Below are 23395 nucleotides of genomic sequence, written 5' to 3'. Positions count from 1 at the left end.
TGAAACTTTGCATATACAGTACATGTTTTTATCCTTCAGAGGCCAGAAAATATTTATGCAAAGAAAATGGTAGATGACAGGGATAAAAAAGGAAAAGCATGATTAAAGTGAAACAATATATATATATATATATATATATATATATATATATATATATATATATATATATATATATATATATATATATATATCAGGAGAGACTATGAGAGGAATCTGGGTAAAGGCCAAGAAAATTATTCTAGAGACTGTCACACAAAGTACAAGGGTACTGTATGAGAGAGAGAGAGAGAGAGAGAGAGAGAGAGAGAGAGAGAGAGAGAGAGAGAGAGAGAGAGAGAGACAGACAGACAGACAGACAGACAGAGACAGAGATTGATTCACAGAAATACAACGACTAGAATGTAAGGTGAGAAAAACACATGGAGAAAGAAATATACCTGAAAAAGGAAGAGAACTGCTGAGGAGACAGAAAGGATGGGAAAAAAAATATTGGAACAGAAAGGATGCAAGGGAAAGAAATATTTACATGATGGAGAGGAGGAAAAGTAATGGAAGAGAAAAACGTACAGGAAAAACTTTAATCAGGGAGAAGAGCAAAGATGGAAATGTTTGGGAAGGGAGATAGACAGAAAAGGAGAAAAAAAAAGGCTTAAAGAAATTACAGATAATACATAAATACTGCAACAAAGACAGGGAGAATATAGCACGTAAACTAACATGGGTAACGAAGTGGGCAATACGAAGGTAAGATGCGGCACGATCTTTCTTTTTTCTTAAGACATTAAATTTCCAAGGTCTAACACTCTAGGAAATGACACCACTGAAGGCCTATATGACTAAATAGGTTATAACAAGTGGATATAAATTACTAAATAAATTCTTTTTTCTTGCGTCTCAACTACCTTTTCATTTTGGCGATAATCACATCTAATTTCGTCTTTATTGTTTTTAGCTATTTTCAGTAATTCCCTCGCACCTTTTTTTTCCCTAACGGTATTTTTTGTGTGTTTTTTGCGTGTGTGATTAACGAGGTATGGAGAGGGGTTTAATGGTGTGAGGAAGACCATAGCCCTTCGCTGGGCCACTTACCGCGATAAGCAATGTGGTCGGCAGCGTGTGTGTTGTGGCCAGGTCTTGTGTTGCCTACCCTCACACCTCATTACGCACCCAAACCCCGCAGATTACGCAGATTCCTCCCATAATTCACCCTACTCTTCCTTCCCGCGGAGACAATTACACGGTTCTATAATTAACGCATTCTAAGTACTGTACGGTGACGAGTTCAGCGAAAAACTACCACAAAACCAAAAATTCAGTCTTGATTTGGGGATAGCTTAGGTATATTTGTGACACTCCTCTTGTTGTCACTCATGTTCTACAGGTTTCACTGAAAGCTGTATACCAGTCAAGACAAACTTCTCTTGAATTTAGTTGTGCATCTGAATGAGTTAAACACAAGGTAGTGTTATCAAAGCTGGGTTCCATATTGTTCCGTGATTTTGTCTGAATGTTTCTTCTTTTTTAACTAAGGGACATTAGAGTGTGGTGGCAGATGATAGTTTCAGTCCCTATTTCCCTATTAGTAGAGGTAAATCTGATCTACCACACGTTAGTGTACTAAGTCCTCTGCTTTTCATCCTTTTCATCAATATTATGTGGTTTGAAATTTCATTTAAAAAATAACTGTGTGTGTGTGTGTGTGTGTGTGTGTGTGTGTGTGTGTGTGTGTGTGTGTGTGTGTGTGTGTGTGTGTGTGTGTGTGTGTGGGTGTGAGAGAGAGAGAGAGAGATGATACACCGTTATAAGCTCCCAGTTCTGCTGAGAGAGTTCACGTCGCCACTACTCTGAAGTATACTAAAAGATTATTAGTTAAACCAGCAAAAAACCTCAGTCCTATTGTCAGCAGGTCTTAAATGCTCCTTTCTTTGCATCCTGAAAGTGTAAGTCAGAAAATAGGTAATTAGCCTAATAAATGCATTTCACGATAAGTTGCCGGGTGCACCTTTGATGAAAAAATCGTACTTAAAGCACACTTAAGTTCAGTTGCTTCGCCGATATCTCAGAAGGCTGGTCTCATATGAAAACGACTTAGAAATTATTAGAATGACATTTTTGTTCGGAAATGTCTTTATTCGCATACCTTGCCCTTCTTCAAGTACTGCTCTCCTGCCTGGCTCTGCTGCTGAGTCTATTTTAAGGTTTCTGGATTGTGTTTTAAATCACATTAGGTTTCTGTTGCATGATCCAAATCTCCATCTTGAATCTCCATCTTGAACACTGTCGTCTTGTTGTCTCTAGCTTTACTTCGTAAGGGATTTCTTAATGCTGGCCATTTATGCATATTATTTCAGCCAGTTCGTGTGACCAGATAATAAACTGAAGCAATTAATTATTTTCTCGTGGTATATACATCATCGCACAATATACAGTAGGTATTTTACTCCGTCAGTCACTACACACTGCAATACATCCCCTTGTGATACTGTGAACACAGGGAGTGCTCAGGCACTGTATAAGTGGAAGACCTTCGGAGTATCCAGACGAACTCACATGGGAAGTTTCATTCAAAGCCATCAAAAAAAAACTAGAAGGAGTTAAGGCACGCGCGCGCGCGCGCACACACACACACACACACACACACACACACACACACACACACACACACACACACACACACACACACACACACACACGCTGAATCGTGCGCAACGGTACAAAGAGAACTGCCGAATGTGACGTCCTTCTGCTTCCCAGTACTGATATTCTCGAGACAGTGTGCATAAAATGAAAAACGAGTCATCGAATTGAACGGGTTATGCGAGTATACATAAGTCCCTATAAAAGATAAGTAGCATATGAGATACTATTAAGGTGTCATAGGCATAATTATACTAGTAAGGAAGAAATGCTGAAACCGAAAGCCCGTGATAATTCGAACCTTCGTGTAGTATTTTAAGTGGTTTTGGAGCTTTCGTAACACCTCATCCCTAGCGATTTACTCCACACTTTACACCCCAATATCCTTTTTAATGTTATTTATGCAAACCATGCTGATGTTAAAATTATATAAATAGCATACAACAGAAGGCGTAATAAGCAAAATAAATCACTGAGAAGGAGGTGCTAAGAAGCCTGCTGTGCCACCCACAATAGGGGCCTCTCTATCACAACACCGTCTCTATGGCGGGCGGACCCTATGTTTACATGTGACGTCATCAGGGTTCGTGTGGCAATGCGCATTAACCCTCTCAGTGCGATGACCTCTTGACACAGCCGGTTCTTGCCTTCTCTAGACGATTTTATTCAGCTGAGAAAAAGCATGAGTGTAAAGGGGAATAACTACAGGGTGGTCCACATATAACACTTATCGATTTCTCGTGTGTTGCTGGGATTATGCATTGTCAGTATCTACCGTGCATCAGTTAGTCCTTTAGTCCTTCCCTACCCAGAGTGCCACATCCACGCCCACATCAGCAGACTGAGCCGTGCCTACGACACATAAAATATATTAACGGACTACCCTGTATATACTATCGCCATTAACTCTGGCTGAACTATACGAATGACCTGTGTGTGTGTGTGTGTGTGTGTGTGTGTGTGTGTGTGCGTTTTGTCCATTCTAGTTTCCTCCACCTGTATTTTACCTTAGGAAATGCATCTCGCACTGAAGGGGTTGCGCATAATTATAACAACTATACTACTGGAAAGAGCATGTTCTCTCATTAACATCACCTTTATCTTTGTATCCAACTTTCCCATTACAAATAGCAAGGCAATAATGACAAATTATGATGATGATGATGATGATGATGATGATGATGACGATGATGATGATGATGATGATGATGATGACGATGATGATGATGATGATGATGAAGATTGAAGATTGATGATGATGATGATGATGATGATGATGTGGAGGAGGAGGAGGAGGAAGAGGAGGAGATGAATAATAAAATAATAATAATAATAATAATAATGAAGAAGAAGGAGGAGGAGGAGGAGGAGGAGGAAAAAAGAAAAACAATAATAATAATAAATAATAATAATAATAGTAATAATAATTACATTCATACATCATCTAATCCTGTGTTGCCCCATAAGGAGCACAGGAGCCCGGGGCCAGCCTCACTCATCCCTGCATGGCATTAAGTAAATTACGTAATCATCATCATCATCATCATCATCATCATAATGAAGAAGGTCTACCGCAAAAAAATTAGCCGGTATCCCAAGTGAAAATGTTTACTTTGATATTTTTTTTTACCTTCATTTTGGCAGTAATTAGCTGAAAAATTTGCCAGAGTATGTCAAACATTCGCACCAAAGTAGGAAGCGGCGGGTACATATATAAGGGTTATACACAAAATGGCTTAATGTACTGCAATACTCCATAAACGTATGATAACTCCTTTAGTGACGCAGGAATAACAGCCGTAGTAACAGCACCAATAATGCACTATAGAAACTGCTCTAACAGAAAATATACCGTACTAATTACTGTCGCGATACTAATTATCATTTTAATATCAAAATCACCACCATACACACTACCGCCACCACCATCACCACAACCACCACCAACCATCACCACCACAACCACCACCATCATTATCAGCATCATCAAACGGTCTTCCTTTTTCAACAGTTGCACTCCGAGGTAATTACATACAGAGGGACCTAACCAGCCACTATCCTAGCCACTTAACAGCCCTCATTAACCCGCTAATCACCTGGTAATGATGGGGTTATTTTCGAGCGACCCCTGGCATTCCTTCCCTCGGTCCGCGTGCCTATCTTTACTGTCGCCGCTTTATTTTTTATCACTCGCTCACTTTCTCTTCTACCTCTTTCTCTACTCCTCACCCTTAGCTCTCTGTCTACCTGACCTTCATTACCTGGTCATAACTTCATCGCTCTCTCTCTCTCTCTCTCCCTCTCTCTCTCTCTCTCTCAGTTTATCTCGTTATCTTCACTTCATCTCAGTCAAGACAAAAAAAACGCAGTGAAATGGTGCTGATAATGATAAGACAAAGACGGAAGGAAGGAGGGAAGGAAGGAAGGAGGAAGGGAAGGAAGGGAGGAAGGAAGGAAGGAGGGAGGGAAGGAAGGAAGGAGGGAGGGAAGGAAGGGAGGAAGGAAGGAAGGAAGGAAGGAAGGAAGGTAGGCAAATCGGCAGCGAGGTATTAATAAGTTAGGAAAGCGGAGGTTCGACAAGACTCGAGTACAGGTAATCATGCAGATTACGAGAAAAAATAAATTTGTTAACGTACTTAAGTAGATTGCTTGATACACAGAAACGAGGAAAAAAAAAAAAAAGTGTAAGAATATCTGTAGGCAGACTTTCGGCTAATTAAGATTAAAAGTAGGTGTAATAAGGAATTTTGCAAAACATGGGGAAACGAGCTGCTGACAGGACGCCCGTATCCCTGACCCCTAGGGAAGTCCCGGCACGTCTGACTTTTTTTTTTCTTAACACGGATTCTCCTGTTTACACTGTTAATCTTTCTCTTAACTGGGCTCCTCCAATCACAGTCTTATCTCAGCAACCTGTCCTACCACCCCTTTGAGGCCTATAGACCCCTCTAATAAATGAGAAGGCTGCGGTGCTGTGGTGCAGCTGACTGGGAGACCTTCAAGCACCACTTCTTTGACTTCCTCTCGAATTAGTATTGTTTCCATGCCGAAAGCCGTCAGAGTGTGCCCTGCATGGCTTTCCTGGTATGAAAATACATATATTCTTTTTTCTTACTCTCCGAATAATACCAAAGCGCCTTGGTTCTACTACCCCCCCCCCCCATTGTTCTAATGATCTCCACAACACTGAGTTTGTTTTGTGATGCTGCTGGTCAACTTGCCAATGAATCATGTACTCTTTAACTGTTTCTGCCCTAGACTGTTCGTCACTGTCTAAACACACACACACACACACACACACACACACACACACACACACAGCCGTTCTCACGACCATGTTTTTAATTCCTCAGGATCGTGTTCGTGTGACTGAATACAACCGTCGTGGGAGACAATAGGATTCGTGTTCGTGGAAGGTTCTGTTCCTAATCGTTTCATACTGAGTTGGAGAAACAGGAGCAGCAAAATACGGGATATGACAAGCGAAGGGTGGTTTCACGATTGCACAGCCACACTGAATATTTATACGGCTTCTTACTATAAAAAAAAAAAAAATGACCTTTGATGCATTATGACAGCTACATTCCCGAAATCACCCGTTAAAGACTCACTTGTGTTCTCCAGCTAGATTCATTTGTGCTTGACTCAAACTCCTTACCAGTGTGTGATAGGTAACTGGACTATCTGTAACTGACTACTTTATAACACCATACGCTAAAGCATCACCAATATTAAGGAGTCAAGTGTGTTCCTTATATTTATATGTAGGTCTAAGTACCCGCTGGACACCATCCTCCTAAATCAGATCAGAAGTTAGGGTCTGACTAGAGTACTTTGTTTTCCTCTAATCCTTGTTCACCCACAATACAATATGGGATCTGCAGGTAACACTGACTATTGCGGACTGAAAACTGAGACAGCAAAAATTGATCGTCTGCCTTACTAACCCATGTGAAGTCTAGAACCAATAATGTCTTCATTTTTACGGGTCAGGAGACTTGGTGTGTCTCGCATCTACGACAGGAACACGGCAAGGGGCGGCCCACAGCAACCCTATTATGCAGGGACGCAGAGTGAACTTCTCTTACACCCTTCCCTCCAAGCCAGGCTGTGTATTGTGATTTGCAGCCCTTCGGATCCTGTAACTGCTGTTTAGCTGTATGAAAAATCTGAAAAATTTCTCTCGGCCTCTTGCTACGCTTTATTTTCCTCCAAACATCTGTATGTGTAAATTTCCTCAATATAGTTAATAATGTACTGTGTTTCCAGTCAAGCCCTGCTGCAAGATATTTCAATACCAAAAACTATTAATATCCTTTCCCACATGACATACTTCACAACCACCAGCACTACTTCCCACCGGTAATACCAAAAAACCAGCCTACCACACCTACCACAACCCTCAGTACTCAATTTCACAAGTAAACACCTACATACCACCGCAACCAGAAAATCTACCACCATTACAACCAAAAACCAGCTTGCCATAACTACCCCAAACCTCATCTCCCGAGCCAACCAGTTCACACCAATCTAATATACTATAGCACTAGCCATGTGTGTGTGTGTGTGTGTGTGTGTGTGTGTGTGTGTGTGTGTGTGTGTGTGTGTGTGTGTGTGTGTGTGTGTGTGTTTTGGGCAGCCGAAACTACATATTCAAATTGCACCAAAATTGGCACAAAAATCGCAAAAAAAAAGCTGATGTGAAAAAACTTGGTTCTATCACGATTGAGAAACTTTTACTATATTTAATGAGCAATCACATTTTGACCAAAAAACGCTGCTCCCGAAGCCCGGCATAGGATCTCCGTAGAATTTTTTGCCGATGTAGAACCAAAATAAACTGTAGCAGTAGCCGTGTGTCTGTGTGTGTACCTCAGACTTGCGTTCGGACAACTTGGGTTCCATTCCCGAAGCTGCAAATACCACGATCAACTGGTTAGCTGCAAAAAATCCAAGTGACAACGTTACACTAGAACAGCACATAAATGCAAGAGCCCTCCGCAGGAGCAAGTGCGAGGGGCCCGAAGGGCCCACGAGCACTTGTATACTACCAGTATACTCCAGTCCAACTCCCTACCTTTACATAGCTACCACAAACCAGCTCATCACAACTACCACAACCCGCAATACCAATTTCATTTATCTATGTATCTATGTACCCATCTGTATCTACTCATATCAACAGGTACAGACAGACGCGCAAAAATATTACTGCTAGCCGTCTTCTCTGGTACATACTAGGTAGACGGACAAACACTGATAGACAGACAGACAGATAGATGGATAGAGAGAGAGAGAGTTAGAGACAGACAGACAATGCCATAATAGTACCATAGCTGCCAGGCGTCTCCATTACCAGTGCATCCTGGATAGATATAGATCGACTGATATAGATATGGCAAAATATCATAACAACCAACTAACCACAGCTTCCACCACCCGAAATATCCATCTCAACAACACATATCAACTTAGGCATCAATACACCTCCCACCACTACTAAAAAATAAAAAAATAAAAAAAAGAAGCGATGCCGGGCACAGCAAACCCGTCCCCGGCAGTCATTTTAGTGCAGATGTACAAACACAACAGGATATCTTGTTAAAAATGTCACATATCAAATCTGGAGTAAATCGGGTGAAAACTGACGATTTTATGCCCATCTGAAATTTTAGGCCCAACCCACATGACATTCACCCCCCTACCGCTAACTGAGGGGTGACCCCCCCTGATGTAATGAGGTATGTTGTAGGATGCAAATTTGAAAGAAGCACCTTTAGGTTCTGGTTTCTTGTCGATATGACGAATCTGAGAGGAATTATGGGGAAAAAATTATTTTTACCCGTCCACGTTTTATTACATTTTTTGGGCCTACAACCTGGGCCTTGGCCCAATTTGGCCCAAAATTTAATCAGGTGGTCAGAAGGTCATAGCCCATCATCCCTGTAATTTTACTCAAAATCGCGCCAGTAATTTTCGCGTAAAGCTGTAAAGACGGACAGACAGACAGACAAACAAACCGAGTGAAAACAATACCCTTCCCCGAGCCCCTCCGGGGCGGGGATGGGTAATAAAAAAAATACCAACCACCACCACCACTATTAATACACCCCTCACCATTGCATGCCAAAGTCCAAGCTACCTTACCTGCCTGAGTCTCTAGTACCAGACCTACAAATATACCAGGGGAGGCGGTGGCTCAATAGGTAGAAAGGTGGCCTGCAGTCCTACCGGACCCAGGTTCATATCCCCGATGGGGCAGGGAACAGTTTAAGGATTTGAATTTAATAAAAACAGACTTTACTGATCTATCAGAAGACCCGCCGACATGTCGTAATACCCCAGCTAATACCAATACACTAGTCCTGTATGAGACAGCCCTAGCATGTATTCAACATGGACGGTGGGTGTTAGCGGCGAAGTGGTGACATGTAGAGGTGTATGGTACGTAGGAGGACTACTGGACCTTGAGAGCAGGCTGTGAAGCGTATGCCCAGAGTCGGACATTAAAAAAAAAATAATAATAAATAAATAAAAAAATCCCACAGTTACATTACCAGTGCCCCTTTTGTTACATACCAACAACTAACCAAGAGTATCACAATTCCCAAAATGCCTAGTACCAGTATCTGGCAAAATCAGCTTATAGTCACCACAACCTTAAATACACACACCATCTTGAAGCAACTACTAATGCTTCTACCAACCATTACACAACTAAGCTACCGTAACTACCAATACCTCTTCCCACAACCATTACCTACCAAACACAAAATGACTGCAACCCTCACTACCCATCTCACTAACACGCACCAACATGCCATATCTACCAATGCTCTTCTCAACCATTACACCATCAACCTACCACAACCTACATTACCTACCAGACACTTACAACATGTACCACAAGCTTATATACCCAACCACACCAACATACCACAACTACCAACTCCTCTTAACCAATACACCACCAACCTACCACAACTACCAGCACTCTATTCCCACCATTACATGTCAAACCAAACTAACCACAACGGCTAAAACCCTCAATACACAACTACACTAGTGTACATGAAAATACCACAACTACCAACGCCTCCAACCCATTACACCATCAACATACCACAACTACCAGCACCCCTTCCCACCAACCCATGCCAAACCCCAACCTACCACAACCACTACAACCCTCAATTCCCACCTCGCCAATACATACCAACATACCACAACAACTAGTCTCTTCCCAACCAATAAACCACCGACCTACCACAAGTACCAGCACTCCTTTCTACCATTACCTACCAAACCCCAACTTCCAACACGCCCCACAAGCGTCAGTGCCCGTACCTCAGCACTACACACCAAAATACCGCAAGTGCCCCACACCGGCCACGAAGCACCTCGTTTGTGGTGTGGCAGAAAGGGAACACCACTCTTGGCAAAACTGCACACTGTTTCCCAAACGCTATGTTCGTAGTATTGCGTCACTATAATGTCTCCAAACGCGTAGCTATTGTGATAAGTCCGCTTCTTTGTATGAATGTATGTAGTTGTGTATGTATGCATGTATGTACTATGTATGCACGTATGTCATGAATGTCTGATCCGAGCTGAATATAAAAAAAACTGGGACCTACAATGCGTGAGGGAATAGGAAGGAGTGATTAGATTTTCATGCAGACAGGTCAAAGGTCAAGGTAACAGGTCAAGTTTAAAGTCAGGGGACGTCGCTGTACTCTCTAAGCACCCTCTCTAGTTCATGTTGATTCTGACCTCTTCATCCCGGGGGCGCGTTACCTATGATGAATAAAATCGATAGGCATTACCGATACTCAAAATTTACAAATACGCGCCTTTCAATACGATAACGTTTTAATTTATTCTTGCTAATTGGACTTTTCTGACCTAAGGGGTTAAAGAGGCCTCCATTAACCACCTCACAACGATGATTCATTATCTGATGTATTCATGTTACCATCAGATGATTTTATTCAGCTCAGATAGGACTGCTTGTAGCGACGGAGTTACGTGAAACTGGGAACGAGGTAAGGTTGCAAAATGAAGCTATGGTATTATATAATTCATTGTTGCCATTATAACGAACACCACTTACACAGAACAACTATAGGCAGTCTGTTCTAGTATCAAAAGACCCCTCACCTCTTTTGACTCCATTTCTGACCAAATGCAGTCAGATTGGAAGGTCCATCTGACTAGTTACCAAGGAGACTGGTGGTGATAAGGAGCCTACACGTGGTGGCGCTGTGTACTCTGGGTGGAGCATCTGAAACATCCACACGGGAATCAAACCTCTTCACATTACCTTGCACCTCTCTGTGGGAAGGACCCGGTTTCGACCCTCGTGAGGAGCTGCCCATCACAAGGGGACGTCGGTTCTTTTTATTGTGTATGTACTGTACTGTACCTGTAGAACGGTCCACAGGCAGCTGCTTACATTTGGTCGATGGGTTTGCTTGGTATGACAGACCGAGGCTACGCAACATCAGCAACAACCAAAGAGAGTTATTCCTGTATCATAACTAAGGTTCATCGACTTTCATGCAACCACGACTTCGTATTTAAGTCCTGGGAGTGCCTCGGTTCCGTCAGATGAAAATAAACCGCTTAAAAAAACTATCATAGCATCACTCACTATTATTACCATAACAACCATTACTACCAGAACCCTAACAACACATCCATCACTAACACTACATTATCCACTTTTATCAGATTCTACAATGCATGTCTGGAGCAAGGTGAGGCACATGAAACGCAGAGGTCATGTATTGTGCCACTGTACAAGGACAAGGATGACAAAAGGGAAAGCTGGAAATTAGAGGTAAAGTTCAAGTCAGTTCAGTGCACCAGGTAAGGTGTGTGGAAGTGTGGTTGCTAAAATAGTTTTGCATAGGGAGATAGCAAGAATAATGAAACAAAACCATTCGGAGGCCCAATGCTAATCGCCCGCCAGAATATGTTGTTGGCTAAAGTACATGCTACCTACAAACCAAATGTGGAGAAAATTCGTGCCAATCTACGAAATTCAGTCACTGTCACATTCAAAAAATGCCAGTCCATATAAAAAAACATATGGCGTCTGGCATTCGAGTCTTTGGCCAAATCCTCACGAGAAACAACAGACTTCTGCACATCCACATAGTTGTGATTTTCTGAAGGTTTGGTGGAAATTCGTCGACAGATACATACACATACACACAGACACGCGCCGACAAAAACTAAATCACCTCGCCTATTTCTAAAGTGGGGCGATAACAGACATGACATACTCAGAATGAAGCGATAAAAAACACAAGCACATCTACCTTACTCATTTTTATTATAGAGTGTTGCACTGATAAGCGTTTGTGTTATTTATGCAAATTGTTTCGAAGCTAGAAAGATATCATGTACCAGAACATCAGTGTGCTATGCAAAAGAAATTACTAGCGCTTTCAGTCCGATGACGTGTTGTACTTTATTCCTAGTACTGTCAGACGATTTTATTTCGCTTAGGAGTACCGATGGGGTTTATAAGGACCGCTGCTAATCCCTCAGTACGAAAATTCTCTACTGGGGTTAATAAAATCGTCTGGCGGTATCAAGAATACGATACAAAAGTCGCCATCTGAGTCAATGCGTTTATTCCTTCACTCCGATGACACTGCTTAGTACGGCATAACCTTGCTAGATCCAGACGGTTTTGCTCCAGTTGGACTTTTCGTGATAAGGGGGTTACATACATCCTTCACTAACCCCTTCAGTGCTCATGCGTTTTACCGAATTCAATAAAATCGCCTTAAAGTAACAAGAATAAATAACAAAAATACGTCACCTGATTCACGAGTTTAAGATTTAAAAAAAAAAAAAAAATCTACAGCCTCCTACGCTGACGAAAATACGGTTCAGGATCGTTCTCTTAGTGATAATGGAGATTTCGTCACATCTCTTCATTAGCGAATTAGTCTTCATATTACGCCTCAGTATCCTTTTGTGTGATGATGCAAACATTGTCAATGCTAAAACGATATAACCAGCTTCCAAGGGGGAATGTTAAGGTGTACTGTACAAAATAAATCGCTATGGAAGAGGTGTTTCGGAGCCCATGCTACTCCATTACGGACCTCAAAGTCACAAATATAGTAACGTTACGCTGCGTCTCTGTAAAGTAACGAAGAAAATGGGTAGTGTGTTACGTTGCGTCTCTTGTAACGCAAAAGAAAACTGGTAGTGTGCTATGTTACGCAGCGTCTCTTGTAACGTAAAAGAAAACGGGTATGTGGTATGTTACGCTGCGCCTCTAGTAACGTAACGAAGAAAACGGGTATGTGGTATGTTCCGTTGCGTCTATTGTAACGAAGAAAACGGGTTGTGTGGTACGTTACGCTGCGTCTCTAGTAACGTAACGAAGAAAACGGGTAGTGGCGTATGGTATCTGCGTCTCTGGTAACGAAGAAAAACGTGTAACTGTGGTATTTGTCCCTTTCTCTCTCTCCCCACTGAAACCACCACAACTACCACAACTTAAAGGCCAGCCATAAACATTGCTACAACCATTCCTGTTCACACTCCACCACCACCACAACTACCACCATCCTCCACTACCACTATGCTTTTACCACAACTACCACCATCCTCCACTACCACTATTCTTACACCACAACTACCACCATCCTCCACTACCACTATGCTTTTACCACAACTACCACCATCCTCCATTACCACTATTCTTGTTCTCATCACAACTACCACCATCCTTCACTACCACTATTCTTGTTCTCATCACAACTACCACCATCCTCCACTACCACTATTCTTACACCACAACTACCACCATCCTCCACAACTACTGTTCTTACACCACAACTACCACCATCCTCCACTACCACTATTTTTACTCACACCACAACTACCATCCTCCTCGACTACCACTATTCTTACACCACAACTACCACCATCATCCACTACCACTATTCTTACACCACAACTACCACCATCCTCCACTACCACTATTCTTGTTCACAGACCCGGATTCTCTTCAGTCAAGGAAGCTCCCAAACACCTCTTCCTCAGCGATTTATTTTTTAATCTGACTGGTTAATATTTTGTACGTTACTTATGCCGACTATGACGATATTAGAACGATTTAAGTAACAAAGGACGATCGTAGTGTATAGTAAGCAAAATAAATCGCTTAGGAAGAGGTGTTAGGGTGTTTCAACTGACAGGAATACGGACCACACACTACCACTAGCACAAATACCACTCTCCTCAACTACCACTATCTACTACCACTATTTTAATTCACTCCCTACCACCACAAGTACCACCCTCCTCAACCACCACTATACTTCTTCACACTACCACCGTAAGCAGGAACTGCCTCAACTACCACCATTTTTATTTACAATATTACCAAGACAATTACAATCCTGATCAGCTCCCACAATCCATTACTAATACTTGATTCACAGACTATATACCCTCACACAAAGGAAAAAAGTTCCTTCAACTGAAACACCATTAATAATAGTAATAGTAATAATAATAATAGTAATAATAATAACAATAATAATAATAATAATAATAATAACTAGAATACCGTGAAACTGTCAAAGGAACAGCCATTGCACTTCACCTACCATACCATAACTACCATATTACTACCATACCATTAATCTTCTTCACACCCCCACCACCACAAATAGGCCTACCATCCCATCAACTACCACTATCCATTACCAAAACTACCAAAATTACCAGGCACCAGACCCACCACTATTGATTACCCCTACGCACCACAACTACCACCATCCCCCATTACCACAATTACCCCTCACTGGCATCACCACTTGTTACCCCCTACCACAACTACCACCATTACTACAACCATCACTTTACACAACCACTGCTACCACAACACCCACTGCTATCACGGTTTGGCCAATATAAATCTTCTCTCACAACCACAACCACCACTATGACCGCGGCTACCACAACTACAGCTACAACTAACAACCACAACCACCACACACGAACTAACACTACAACTACAATTACCAGGTACTGCACACTGCCTAATTTGGACACTTAACCAAAATATTACGACACTTATTATAACTTCGTAACTGTAATTGCTGCTATAACCCCTTCAACACAACGACGTACTTCTGCTTAACATTATCTACCTCCAGACGATTTTATATAGCTTTGGGCGACCTCTCGTAGTGAAAGAGTTAATTGAAGTTCTCTTCAGCTGAATAAATCTTTGGCTGTAACAATAATGGAAGCTGAAGGCGCAATCGTACTGAAAGGGTTAATATACTGGAAGCTGAAGGCGCAATCGTACTGAAAGGGTTAATATACTGGAAGCTGAAGGCGTAATCGTACTGAAAGGGTTAATATACTGGAAGCTGAAGGCGTAATCGTACTGAACGGGTTAATATATTGCAAGCTGAAGGCGCAGTCGTACTGATGGGGTTAATATATTTTTTAAAGTACTGTATGTAAACATTTACCATCAACGATGACAATAAAAGCAACAACCACAGCAGTAGTAATAGTAATAGTAGTGTGGTGGTGGTGGTTACAACCCCAGGCTCATCTGAACGTGAACCCGGTGGACTGCAGGCTTAGGTTCCTCTTCTCTTCCAGTCCATCATCCTTATTTCGGGAGACAGGGAAACGCAACAACAAGCAACAATCGACTCAGTGAAATATTTGCCATAAGGGTGTTCGTGCATTTCACACTGCCCTTATTTTTACGTATGTCACTGAAATTTGCCTTGAAGTGTTCCATGGGGGATGTTTCAAATTTAATTCCTTCAAGACTATGACACTGTTCTTGATACCACTATACGATTTTTTTCCATCAGTCTGATACACCTCCCTGTTAATGATTAATATCGCCGGGCAGTAGCAAGAATGAAATACAAAGGGCTATACTGTTGCGAAATCAGAACAAAAAAAAGGAAGAAAATAATGAACAGAAAATGAAACAAGAATGAAATGGGAAAGAAAAAGAAATCTGCTCTGGTTGCATCAATTGTAGGCATGAGTCAATATGAAAGGTGTCTGTTGCTTCTCGTGATCACTCACCAGGAAGCAACCGTCCATAAGCAAGTGCAGGGTGTAACACTTGGGGATAATGCTATTGGCACTTTGCTAACATGCTTGGCAAGTCGGTATTCTATAGCTACAAGGAAAAATAAGTACAACACTAGGATCCGGGAGCTTCAGGCCCTTTCGGTTAACCCACGGCGTCCCGTCGACGTTCTTTAACGTCCACACGTTTTGTCACTGCCAATCCCGTCGACGTACATAAACGCAAAAAAATTGCAAGGTCCCTAATTTGCACAATTTTCAATTTTCGCGAGTCATTTTTGGTACATATACACGTGACACCTTCCTCAACAAGATGCCAGGCAGGGACAATGCCTTACCCAGCATGACCTCCCCCCCCCTGCATGCCATTGTCTCAGCAATTCACCTGTTATCAGTGACCTGGCCAGTATAGCCATGTCATGCCACGGTACGAAATTCAGGGCCAGAGTGATTCCCCAATCAATGACAATGTGGAGGACAAACTTTACATAGCATTAGAAGAAGAAACAGTTAAAAATGATGATCAGGTAATGTGGCAAAAAAAGGTCAGGTATTAGTGAGTGAAACAATGCTTATAATGCCTATATTACTGCTTGAAAACCAATATACTCTTGTACTACATATAAATTCATACCAAGTAAATAAATAAATACCGTTTATGAGTGGTGTGAAATAGTTATCCTCCCATAGAACTCATATTCTTAGGTGCCAGCCTGATAGAAAACCCAGTAAGGTAAGGAGGTACCTGTAATGAGTATTTTAAACCTCAGGTGAGTGATTTCTCTATGAATTTTCGATGTTTCTCACCAAAAGCGAAGGTTTGAGCAAAAAAAAAAAAAAAATCCTAAAATGGTCGGGATTGGGGGGAGTCAGTGGTGGAAAAGTGGTCGGGATGGGGCGGGTTAATGCCCTTCGTGTGGTGTAGGAGATTGATCACATGTTGTGTGACTTCGCCCACGTCGCCATGCCTATGGAAGTGAAGCACCTCGCATCCGACAATCATTAGTGAGAAGCAGATGGAGAAAGGGACTCCTATAGTTCCTCCCGCATCTAAAAATTCCATGATGAAAAAACAGCTATAAAAATTACCTAACAGTAACAACAGCGGCACACTTAGCAAAAACTTACAAATATTAATTTAACAGGCAAACAGAACCATCCGAATTCCCAACAATACTTCCACTCTATGCCTTTTAACTCTGGAACCGAGGTGCCTCGATCGTGTGCTCGAGTCTAGGCTTCGAACCCAAACGATGACGGATATGTAAACTGGGTACTAACAATACACCCTTCATATATTCGCACCTTGGTATATGCTGACTCCTAACAAACATTGCGTACCTTGACTTTAACATGCATTACAGTACATCCAACGGGCTCCTATCTCATTCGTATTTCGCCAGCATGTAGAAGGCTTAATTCTTATCATTATCTCCCACCGAGGAGGTCCAGTTTTGCAACAGACTTAGCTACGGAGTGATAAACAACGTCCCCCACCTCATGTCACTTACCGTGCTTCTTTCCTTCCAGTACTATGCCGTCCGTTGGCCTCCCATCCACCTCTTCATGACCGTGGTGTCTCGGTTTCTTTTTAGGCGCCATATTTCACATAAATTCCACTAGCTAGAGTTACTCACCGTGCGGGAAGACAACGGCGAATAGTGTGAGAAAACCAACCCAGGTCAACAACGCACCTTCACTCGTAATCCTATAAACCCATGAACCCTCAGCTAATCCAAATATACTATAAGAATGACCCATTCATCATCGCTGTAAGAAAATAATGTGTGTAGTTTTAATACTCACTGAAACTTTCTCATTATAAACACTTCTTTCTGGCTTTTTAAGACTTCATCCCCCGAGGAGTCAAGGTGGCTGCCAGAAGTACGATGCTTCAAACCCAAGCTGATAATGGAGTCCATCTGCAAAATATAAATTTCCTTGGTAAATAATTTTATGGAGTGCACTGTTAAGACAAGGCATTTAGTAAAAATCTCCATGATAGAATTAGAGTATGAGTCAGTATACGTTAAGTGTATATTGCTTTTGTTAAACGTGTGGTATGTTGCAAATGTGAACTAGTTTCCCGTGCTTTCATTGATTTGTATCTAGCGTGACCAGATTTAGCATAATTATACTAAATTTAGCATATTTCTCCGGAAAATCATTGGTTTAGCGTAAAATTTAGCATAGTCAGATTTGGCATAATTTTGGCATAATTTCATTAAATTTGGAACTATTTTGGCATATTTTATATTTGCTATCAAAGTAAGCACTAAGATTAGCAAGTATTACACTCCCACATCTTTCGATATACAGTATAATGCAACTCTTGATCAGGGTATTCAGATCAGCAGAAAAGTAACTAAATCCAGATATTTCAGTTCTTACATTGCGGAAAATTTAATTATCTAGCGGCTACCAGAATTTTCTGGAGGAGTAATTTTTGACTCACAACCCAGGAATTTCATGAGGTGAGTAGTCAACAGACCTCATAAAGGACATGTATTTGTTTAATATGAACATCATGAAAAGAAAGTGTGAAACAATCCATACTTTGCCATATACAGTATTACAGCATTGGGTTTATGAATGAACAAGGAAATCACGGGCAGTGGAGGATGGACGTGTACAGGTTTACGGGCTGATAATAATATGAGTTTATAAAGCAACAACCTAGTGATGCCATATTAATTTTTAAAAATAGTAGAAACCGAACGTATTAAGAACAACGAAAGATTTAGCATAATTTATGCCAATCTAGCATAATTTCATATGCTATCTAGCAGATTCCTGCTTTAGAAATCCCTGGTCAACTTTTCCTCCCGACTGCCTAGTGCCTCTGTAGTCAGTACCACTGTGCTACATCGATTGTTGTGGGCCTCGTTCCTGGAGAAAAATGAGACTTGGCAAAAATTGCTTGTCTGTCTAAATGACCTTTCTCCAAATGATAGATATTATTTGACTCTTTCTCCCTGCCGTACCACAACGACTGTCACTGCCATAATGGGGTACTTTATGAGGTGGAAGACAATTGACAATCGTCATGGTCGAGCCTGCCACAGACGTCGTAGGACACGCATGCTCATGAATCATATGCTGCATTTGTTTGTGTGCACTTGAGATAGGATTAATGTCATTCCTACTTACAAAACCACTTACACTCTCCAATGAATACACACAACAAGAGCTTATTCATTTGTATGAGTCATACAAAAAGGTAAAAATATTCTAATCTGGCAAGTCTAGCAACTAGTCAGCTCATTCATCCCTTATAATTTAATGTTTTCTATGTTACTTCTTTAGAAATGAGTAGATTTGTATCTCTTAATATATGGTTTCAATGAGGAAAGTCATATTTTCCTCCTCTGAGACGATTTACTAACTTAAATTTATTAGTGCCTAAATTCGCCTTCAGTCAACGATTTCGACAAACTGTCCCAAATCCAGGAACAGTCAACAGTCATTTTTTGCCTGCTCTGAGAGAGGTCGGAAGGCTGGACTGAAGTTGAGAGGACGCACGCTGAGAATCTAAGGTGTCAGGATCGTACTGTTGTGTTGCCCTGTGCATTAATAGGGGTGGCCATCAATTTCCTCCGAACCGAGAACTGAAAAAACGGTGGATGATGGCTATCAAGCGCCAAAACTTCACTCCGTCCAAGGATTTGATGGCATGCAAGGACCACTTCACTGCAGAAGACTATATGCCTGGTGGTAAGTAGAGTTTAAAGTAGCCAAAGTTTGCTTGCTTGAGGCTTATCCATAAGTACTTGCATTAGGCCCTATCTATCCATTAAGTCCGTGTATAGCCTAAGTTAGTCCCTTGGTAGGTAGTCTTAGACCTAGCCTAGGACCAAGAGTCAAAATCCATACTTGGAGGAAAAAAAGAATTAGACATTTTTAAAAATGCAAGTAAAAAAATGATAATAGCTGAAACTTATGTGCAGACCAAAATGATCACCTTGACTATTGGGCTAGGATGGTCTAAATCAGCAATAATACCAACTTTTTCCTCAATTACCTAACCTTACCTAGACTAGTCTTAACTGCTATGATTATTATTTTGTAAAACAACCTGATTTTCTGAATCTGCAATAATACCAACTTTTTCCTCAATTACCTAACCTTACCTAGCCTAGTCTTAACTGCTATGATAATTATTTTGTAAAACAACCTGATGGTCTGAATCTGCAATAATACCAACTTTTTCCTCAATTACCTAACCTTACCTAGGCTAGTCTTAACTGCTATGATTATTATTTTGTAAAACAACCTGATGGTCTGAATCTGCAATAATACCAACATTTTTCCAAAAATACCTAACCTAGTCTTAACTGCTACGAATATTTGGAAAACAACCTTTTTGTTTGCTGTAGCACATGTATCACATTATATCTGTGGTTTATGCTCTGAATGTGAACATCTACCTAAGACACACATGATAAAATTTCCAGGTCGAAGGTCCGAGGGAAGGCTCAAAAGACTCGAGAAAACAGCTGTTCCTTCCCAGTTCTCGTGGACTACGAAACCGTCTGTTGCTGCAGTAGCCAGGAAGGAAAGGGTTCTTAAGCGAATGTGTGACAGTGCAAGAAGTGTTGATGCAGAGGAAATAACCGGGAGTAAGTCAATCCGCAAAAGTTCAGTTGCAATCATATTCATGTACAATACCAGTAACACAGTGTCTCATGGAACTTATATAATTTGTGTTCACACACATATGCCAGTTTATATTGTGGTAACTTTTTATAATATCCCTTGTTGGTTTCATAAGTAATGAGAGTGTATGAGTGTGGAGTGGCAGAAGGCAGAATGGATCAAAAGAATACAGTATGATGGTTTTTTCACTATGCAGCAGATGGAGGAAGCCTGAGTGCCTTGTAAGATTTGCAAAAATGAGGAGATGGAAGGCTTTGATATATATGCACAATGCTATTAGACTGCTTTGCTGTTCTTCTCCTACAGGAGCATCCAAGAAGGTGAAATCTCAGAAGCGAAAGTGTGGCAGTGCAGGCAGTGATGAAACTCCTGATGTAGGTGCAGAGGAAGTCATCAAGAGTGAGCCAGCACAGGTTTTCAGTGTACCAGTTTCAGATTCTACAGATGCCGTAGTACCTGACGCAGTTAGAGTCATCTACAGAGTAGATGATTTCAAACACAATGCAGAAAGCCTTCATTTCCACACTGGTCTAGAAAATTATGAGAAATTCACTTTTGTACAAGCTACACTAGGTCCTGCTGCTTATAGCCTGAAGTACTTTTATGGGCCCATAACTACACTGCAGGTTCCTGAACAGTTTTTGCTGGTAATGATGAAACTTCAACAAAATAAGCCAAATTTTGAACTTGGAGAGCTATTTGATGTCTCTGAAAGAGATGTCTATAACATTTTTGTTACCTGGGTCAGATTTATGTCATTACAGTGGGGGGAGATAAGCCTATGGCCAAAGAAGGATATTGTTCAGTTTTATGCACCACATGATTTTGGTAATAAGTTCCCTGGAACAAAAGTGATTCTTGATGCAACTGAGATCCCTGTCAGGAAACCAGAGCTTCCTTTAGCACAACAGGCAACTTTCTCTAATTATAAGAACAGAAACACACTAAAAGTTGTTGTTGGATGTACACCAGGTGGTATGAGTTCTTATGTATCACCAGCTTATGGTGTATGTAGGGAGAAACCAAGAATTGTGCGCAGCTGTATTGAAAAAATTTAGGTAAAAATGTGACGAACACAAATGATTTTTTTTTTTTTCTTTTTTGCGATGTTAAAAATATCAATCAGAACACTATACCTCAGTTTCACTGTTGATATCCTTGTACTGAGTTGCATTGGGAGTCCACATGGTGAAATCCTGACACACCTCTGATGGGACGTAATTCTGATTTCTGTCGTAAAACTCCAACCTGAAATGAAAACCAAACCATCATAACTTCACTAATCTCAAAGCTACATGAAACAGTCTTATATAGAAAAGTCTTGATAATTGTATTCTATATGCTGGAGTACACTGAATATGAAATTATCTTTGTTAACGATTCAAATGTGTCAGACTACATGCATCTCTACTGGAGCTAAACAGCTGAAGCCAGAGAGATATTTGTTTTCCTCAACAAGTAAAATAGAGGCAAATAATTGGCCATAAGATAGTTTTCTTGTAAAATAGTCACTAGTCACTGTACACCATTAAAAAGGTAAAAGTCTGATGACCTGTATCAGGGGTCGGCAATCTTTTAACCATACCGAAGGTCTACTGTGCCAACTTTTAAATAATGCTATTTTTACTACCTTGTGTGGCAGGCACGATTATTTATAACACTGCCGCATATTAAGGGTTTTAGTCAAACCTATGAATCCAACCTAACCCTATTACAGGTCAACTCATAACCAAGTCAACTCGTACCCTGCTCATCTCGTATTAGAAATAATTAATTCTCCATACAAAATCCAGTTTTCAGTAGGCCTAATAAGGGTGCAGAGCTCATATAAACAATTTCTGAGTCTAGGCTAGTTGAGATTCACTCACGTATGGCAAAATTTAAGCATACTTTAATGAAATCCCGAACACTGCAGAGTTGCTCGACTGCCTACTCAGCTCAATATAAGAGGCTTAGGACTAGGCCTAGACAATGGCCAGACCCAGACTTCACTTTTAGCCTTCTGACTGTTCCACCTTAGACCTAGTAGGGCTAGTGCCTACTAGGTTAGGCCAAGGTAGCCTAGGGCCCTAGAGCAGGTGTGTTAATCAGTTTGTGTATATATAACCTAGAATTGTCAGGGTTAAAGAGGCACTGTGACTCCATGTTCAGTAAAATATATCACAAAGTAGGGCCTATCTACCTAAGCCTTGGTCAGCATGAAGAAAAAATAACAGGCATAGGTGAGTCTAGGGTATGACCTAAGCCAAGGCCTACACATAACTAAGGCTATATAGGCAGGCCTAGGTTAGCTATCACACTTCTCTACTGGCGCTTACCGTTCAATGAGTTCCCTTTTTCTTCCAGATAGCTTGGCGTTGCGTTTCCTCAACTCTGCTTTAAGCTGATCGAGGCTCCAGTCACCATTACAGGTCGCCACGATGTTGTTAGCCTACTCTCTTGCTGTGCGACTCTTCTTCTTCCCCACGTGCCGCAATGTTAGTAAACAAAAGCAGGATAAATATTTTTTATGTATTACTATGAAAATAATAAGTAGTTTGCCTTTATTTCTTCTCAATTATTTGAGAAAAAATAATTTCTCTACACATTACAAATATTAATTTGAATCATAAGTCCACACAAAGATATATTATTAATAATTCATGAGAGTGCGACTGCTCACTGTCAGTGGCAGGCTCGACTACTTCATGGGCTGCTCCAAAGCATTCTACCATGACCAACCAACAAACCAAACCACCACCACACCAACCACCACACCAAACCAACCACCACCACACCAACCATTAACCAAATCACCACCACACCAACCTTCAACCAAATCACCTCCGCAACCAACCACAGCAACCAACCACCACACCTACCACAGCCACCACAGTTCCGCCTCGTCGTACCCATGGGAATTCGAACTAATTACCCCCTTTTTTACACCCCTCGCCCCCCCCCAGCCCCTCACCTCAATGTCCGATAAGCCAGCCCCAAGAAGGAACATTTGCCT

The 23395-nt window shown here is 41.3% G+C and overlaps 1 protein-coding gene across 1 annotated transcript in view; it reads left to right on the top strand.

Annotated features, from left to right (window-relative positions):
- The first annotated feature begins 19370 nt into the window (after positions 1–19370).
- The window catches only part of LOC145409653 (uncharacterized), a 91816-nt gene continuing 87791 nt past the window's right edge, over positions 19371–23395 (top strand). Inside the window, exons 1-2 of the mRNA XM_080280005.1 lie at positions 19371–19458; positions 20707–21375. Of these exons, the coding sequence (XP_080136131.1) occupies positions 19371–19458; positions 20707–21375 (757 nt within the window). The remainder of the gene's footprint in view (positions 19459–20706; positions 21376–23395) is intronic.

Source organism: Coenobita brevimanus, chromosome 82 (genome assembly GCF_032717465.1).
Source record: "Coenobita brevimanus isolate Jiangsu-jjx chromosome 82, ASM3271746v2, whole genome shotgun sequence".
NCBI classification, from domain to species: Eukaryota; Metazoa; Arthropoda; class Malacostraca; order Decapoda; family Coenobitidae; genus Coenobita; species Coenobita brevimanus.
This window is presented reverse-complemented; position numbering and strand designations above follow the sequence as displayed.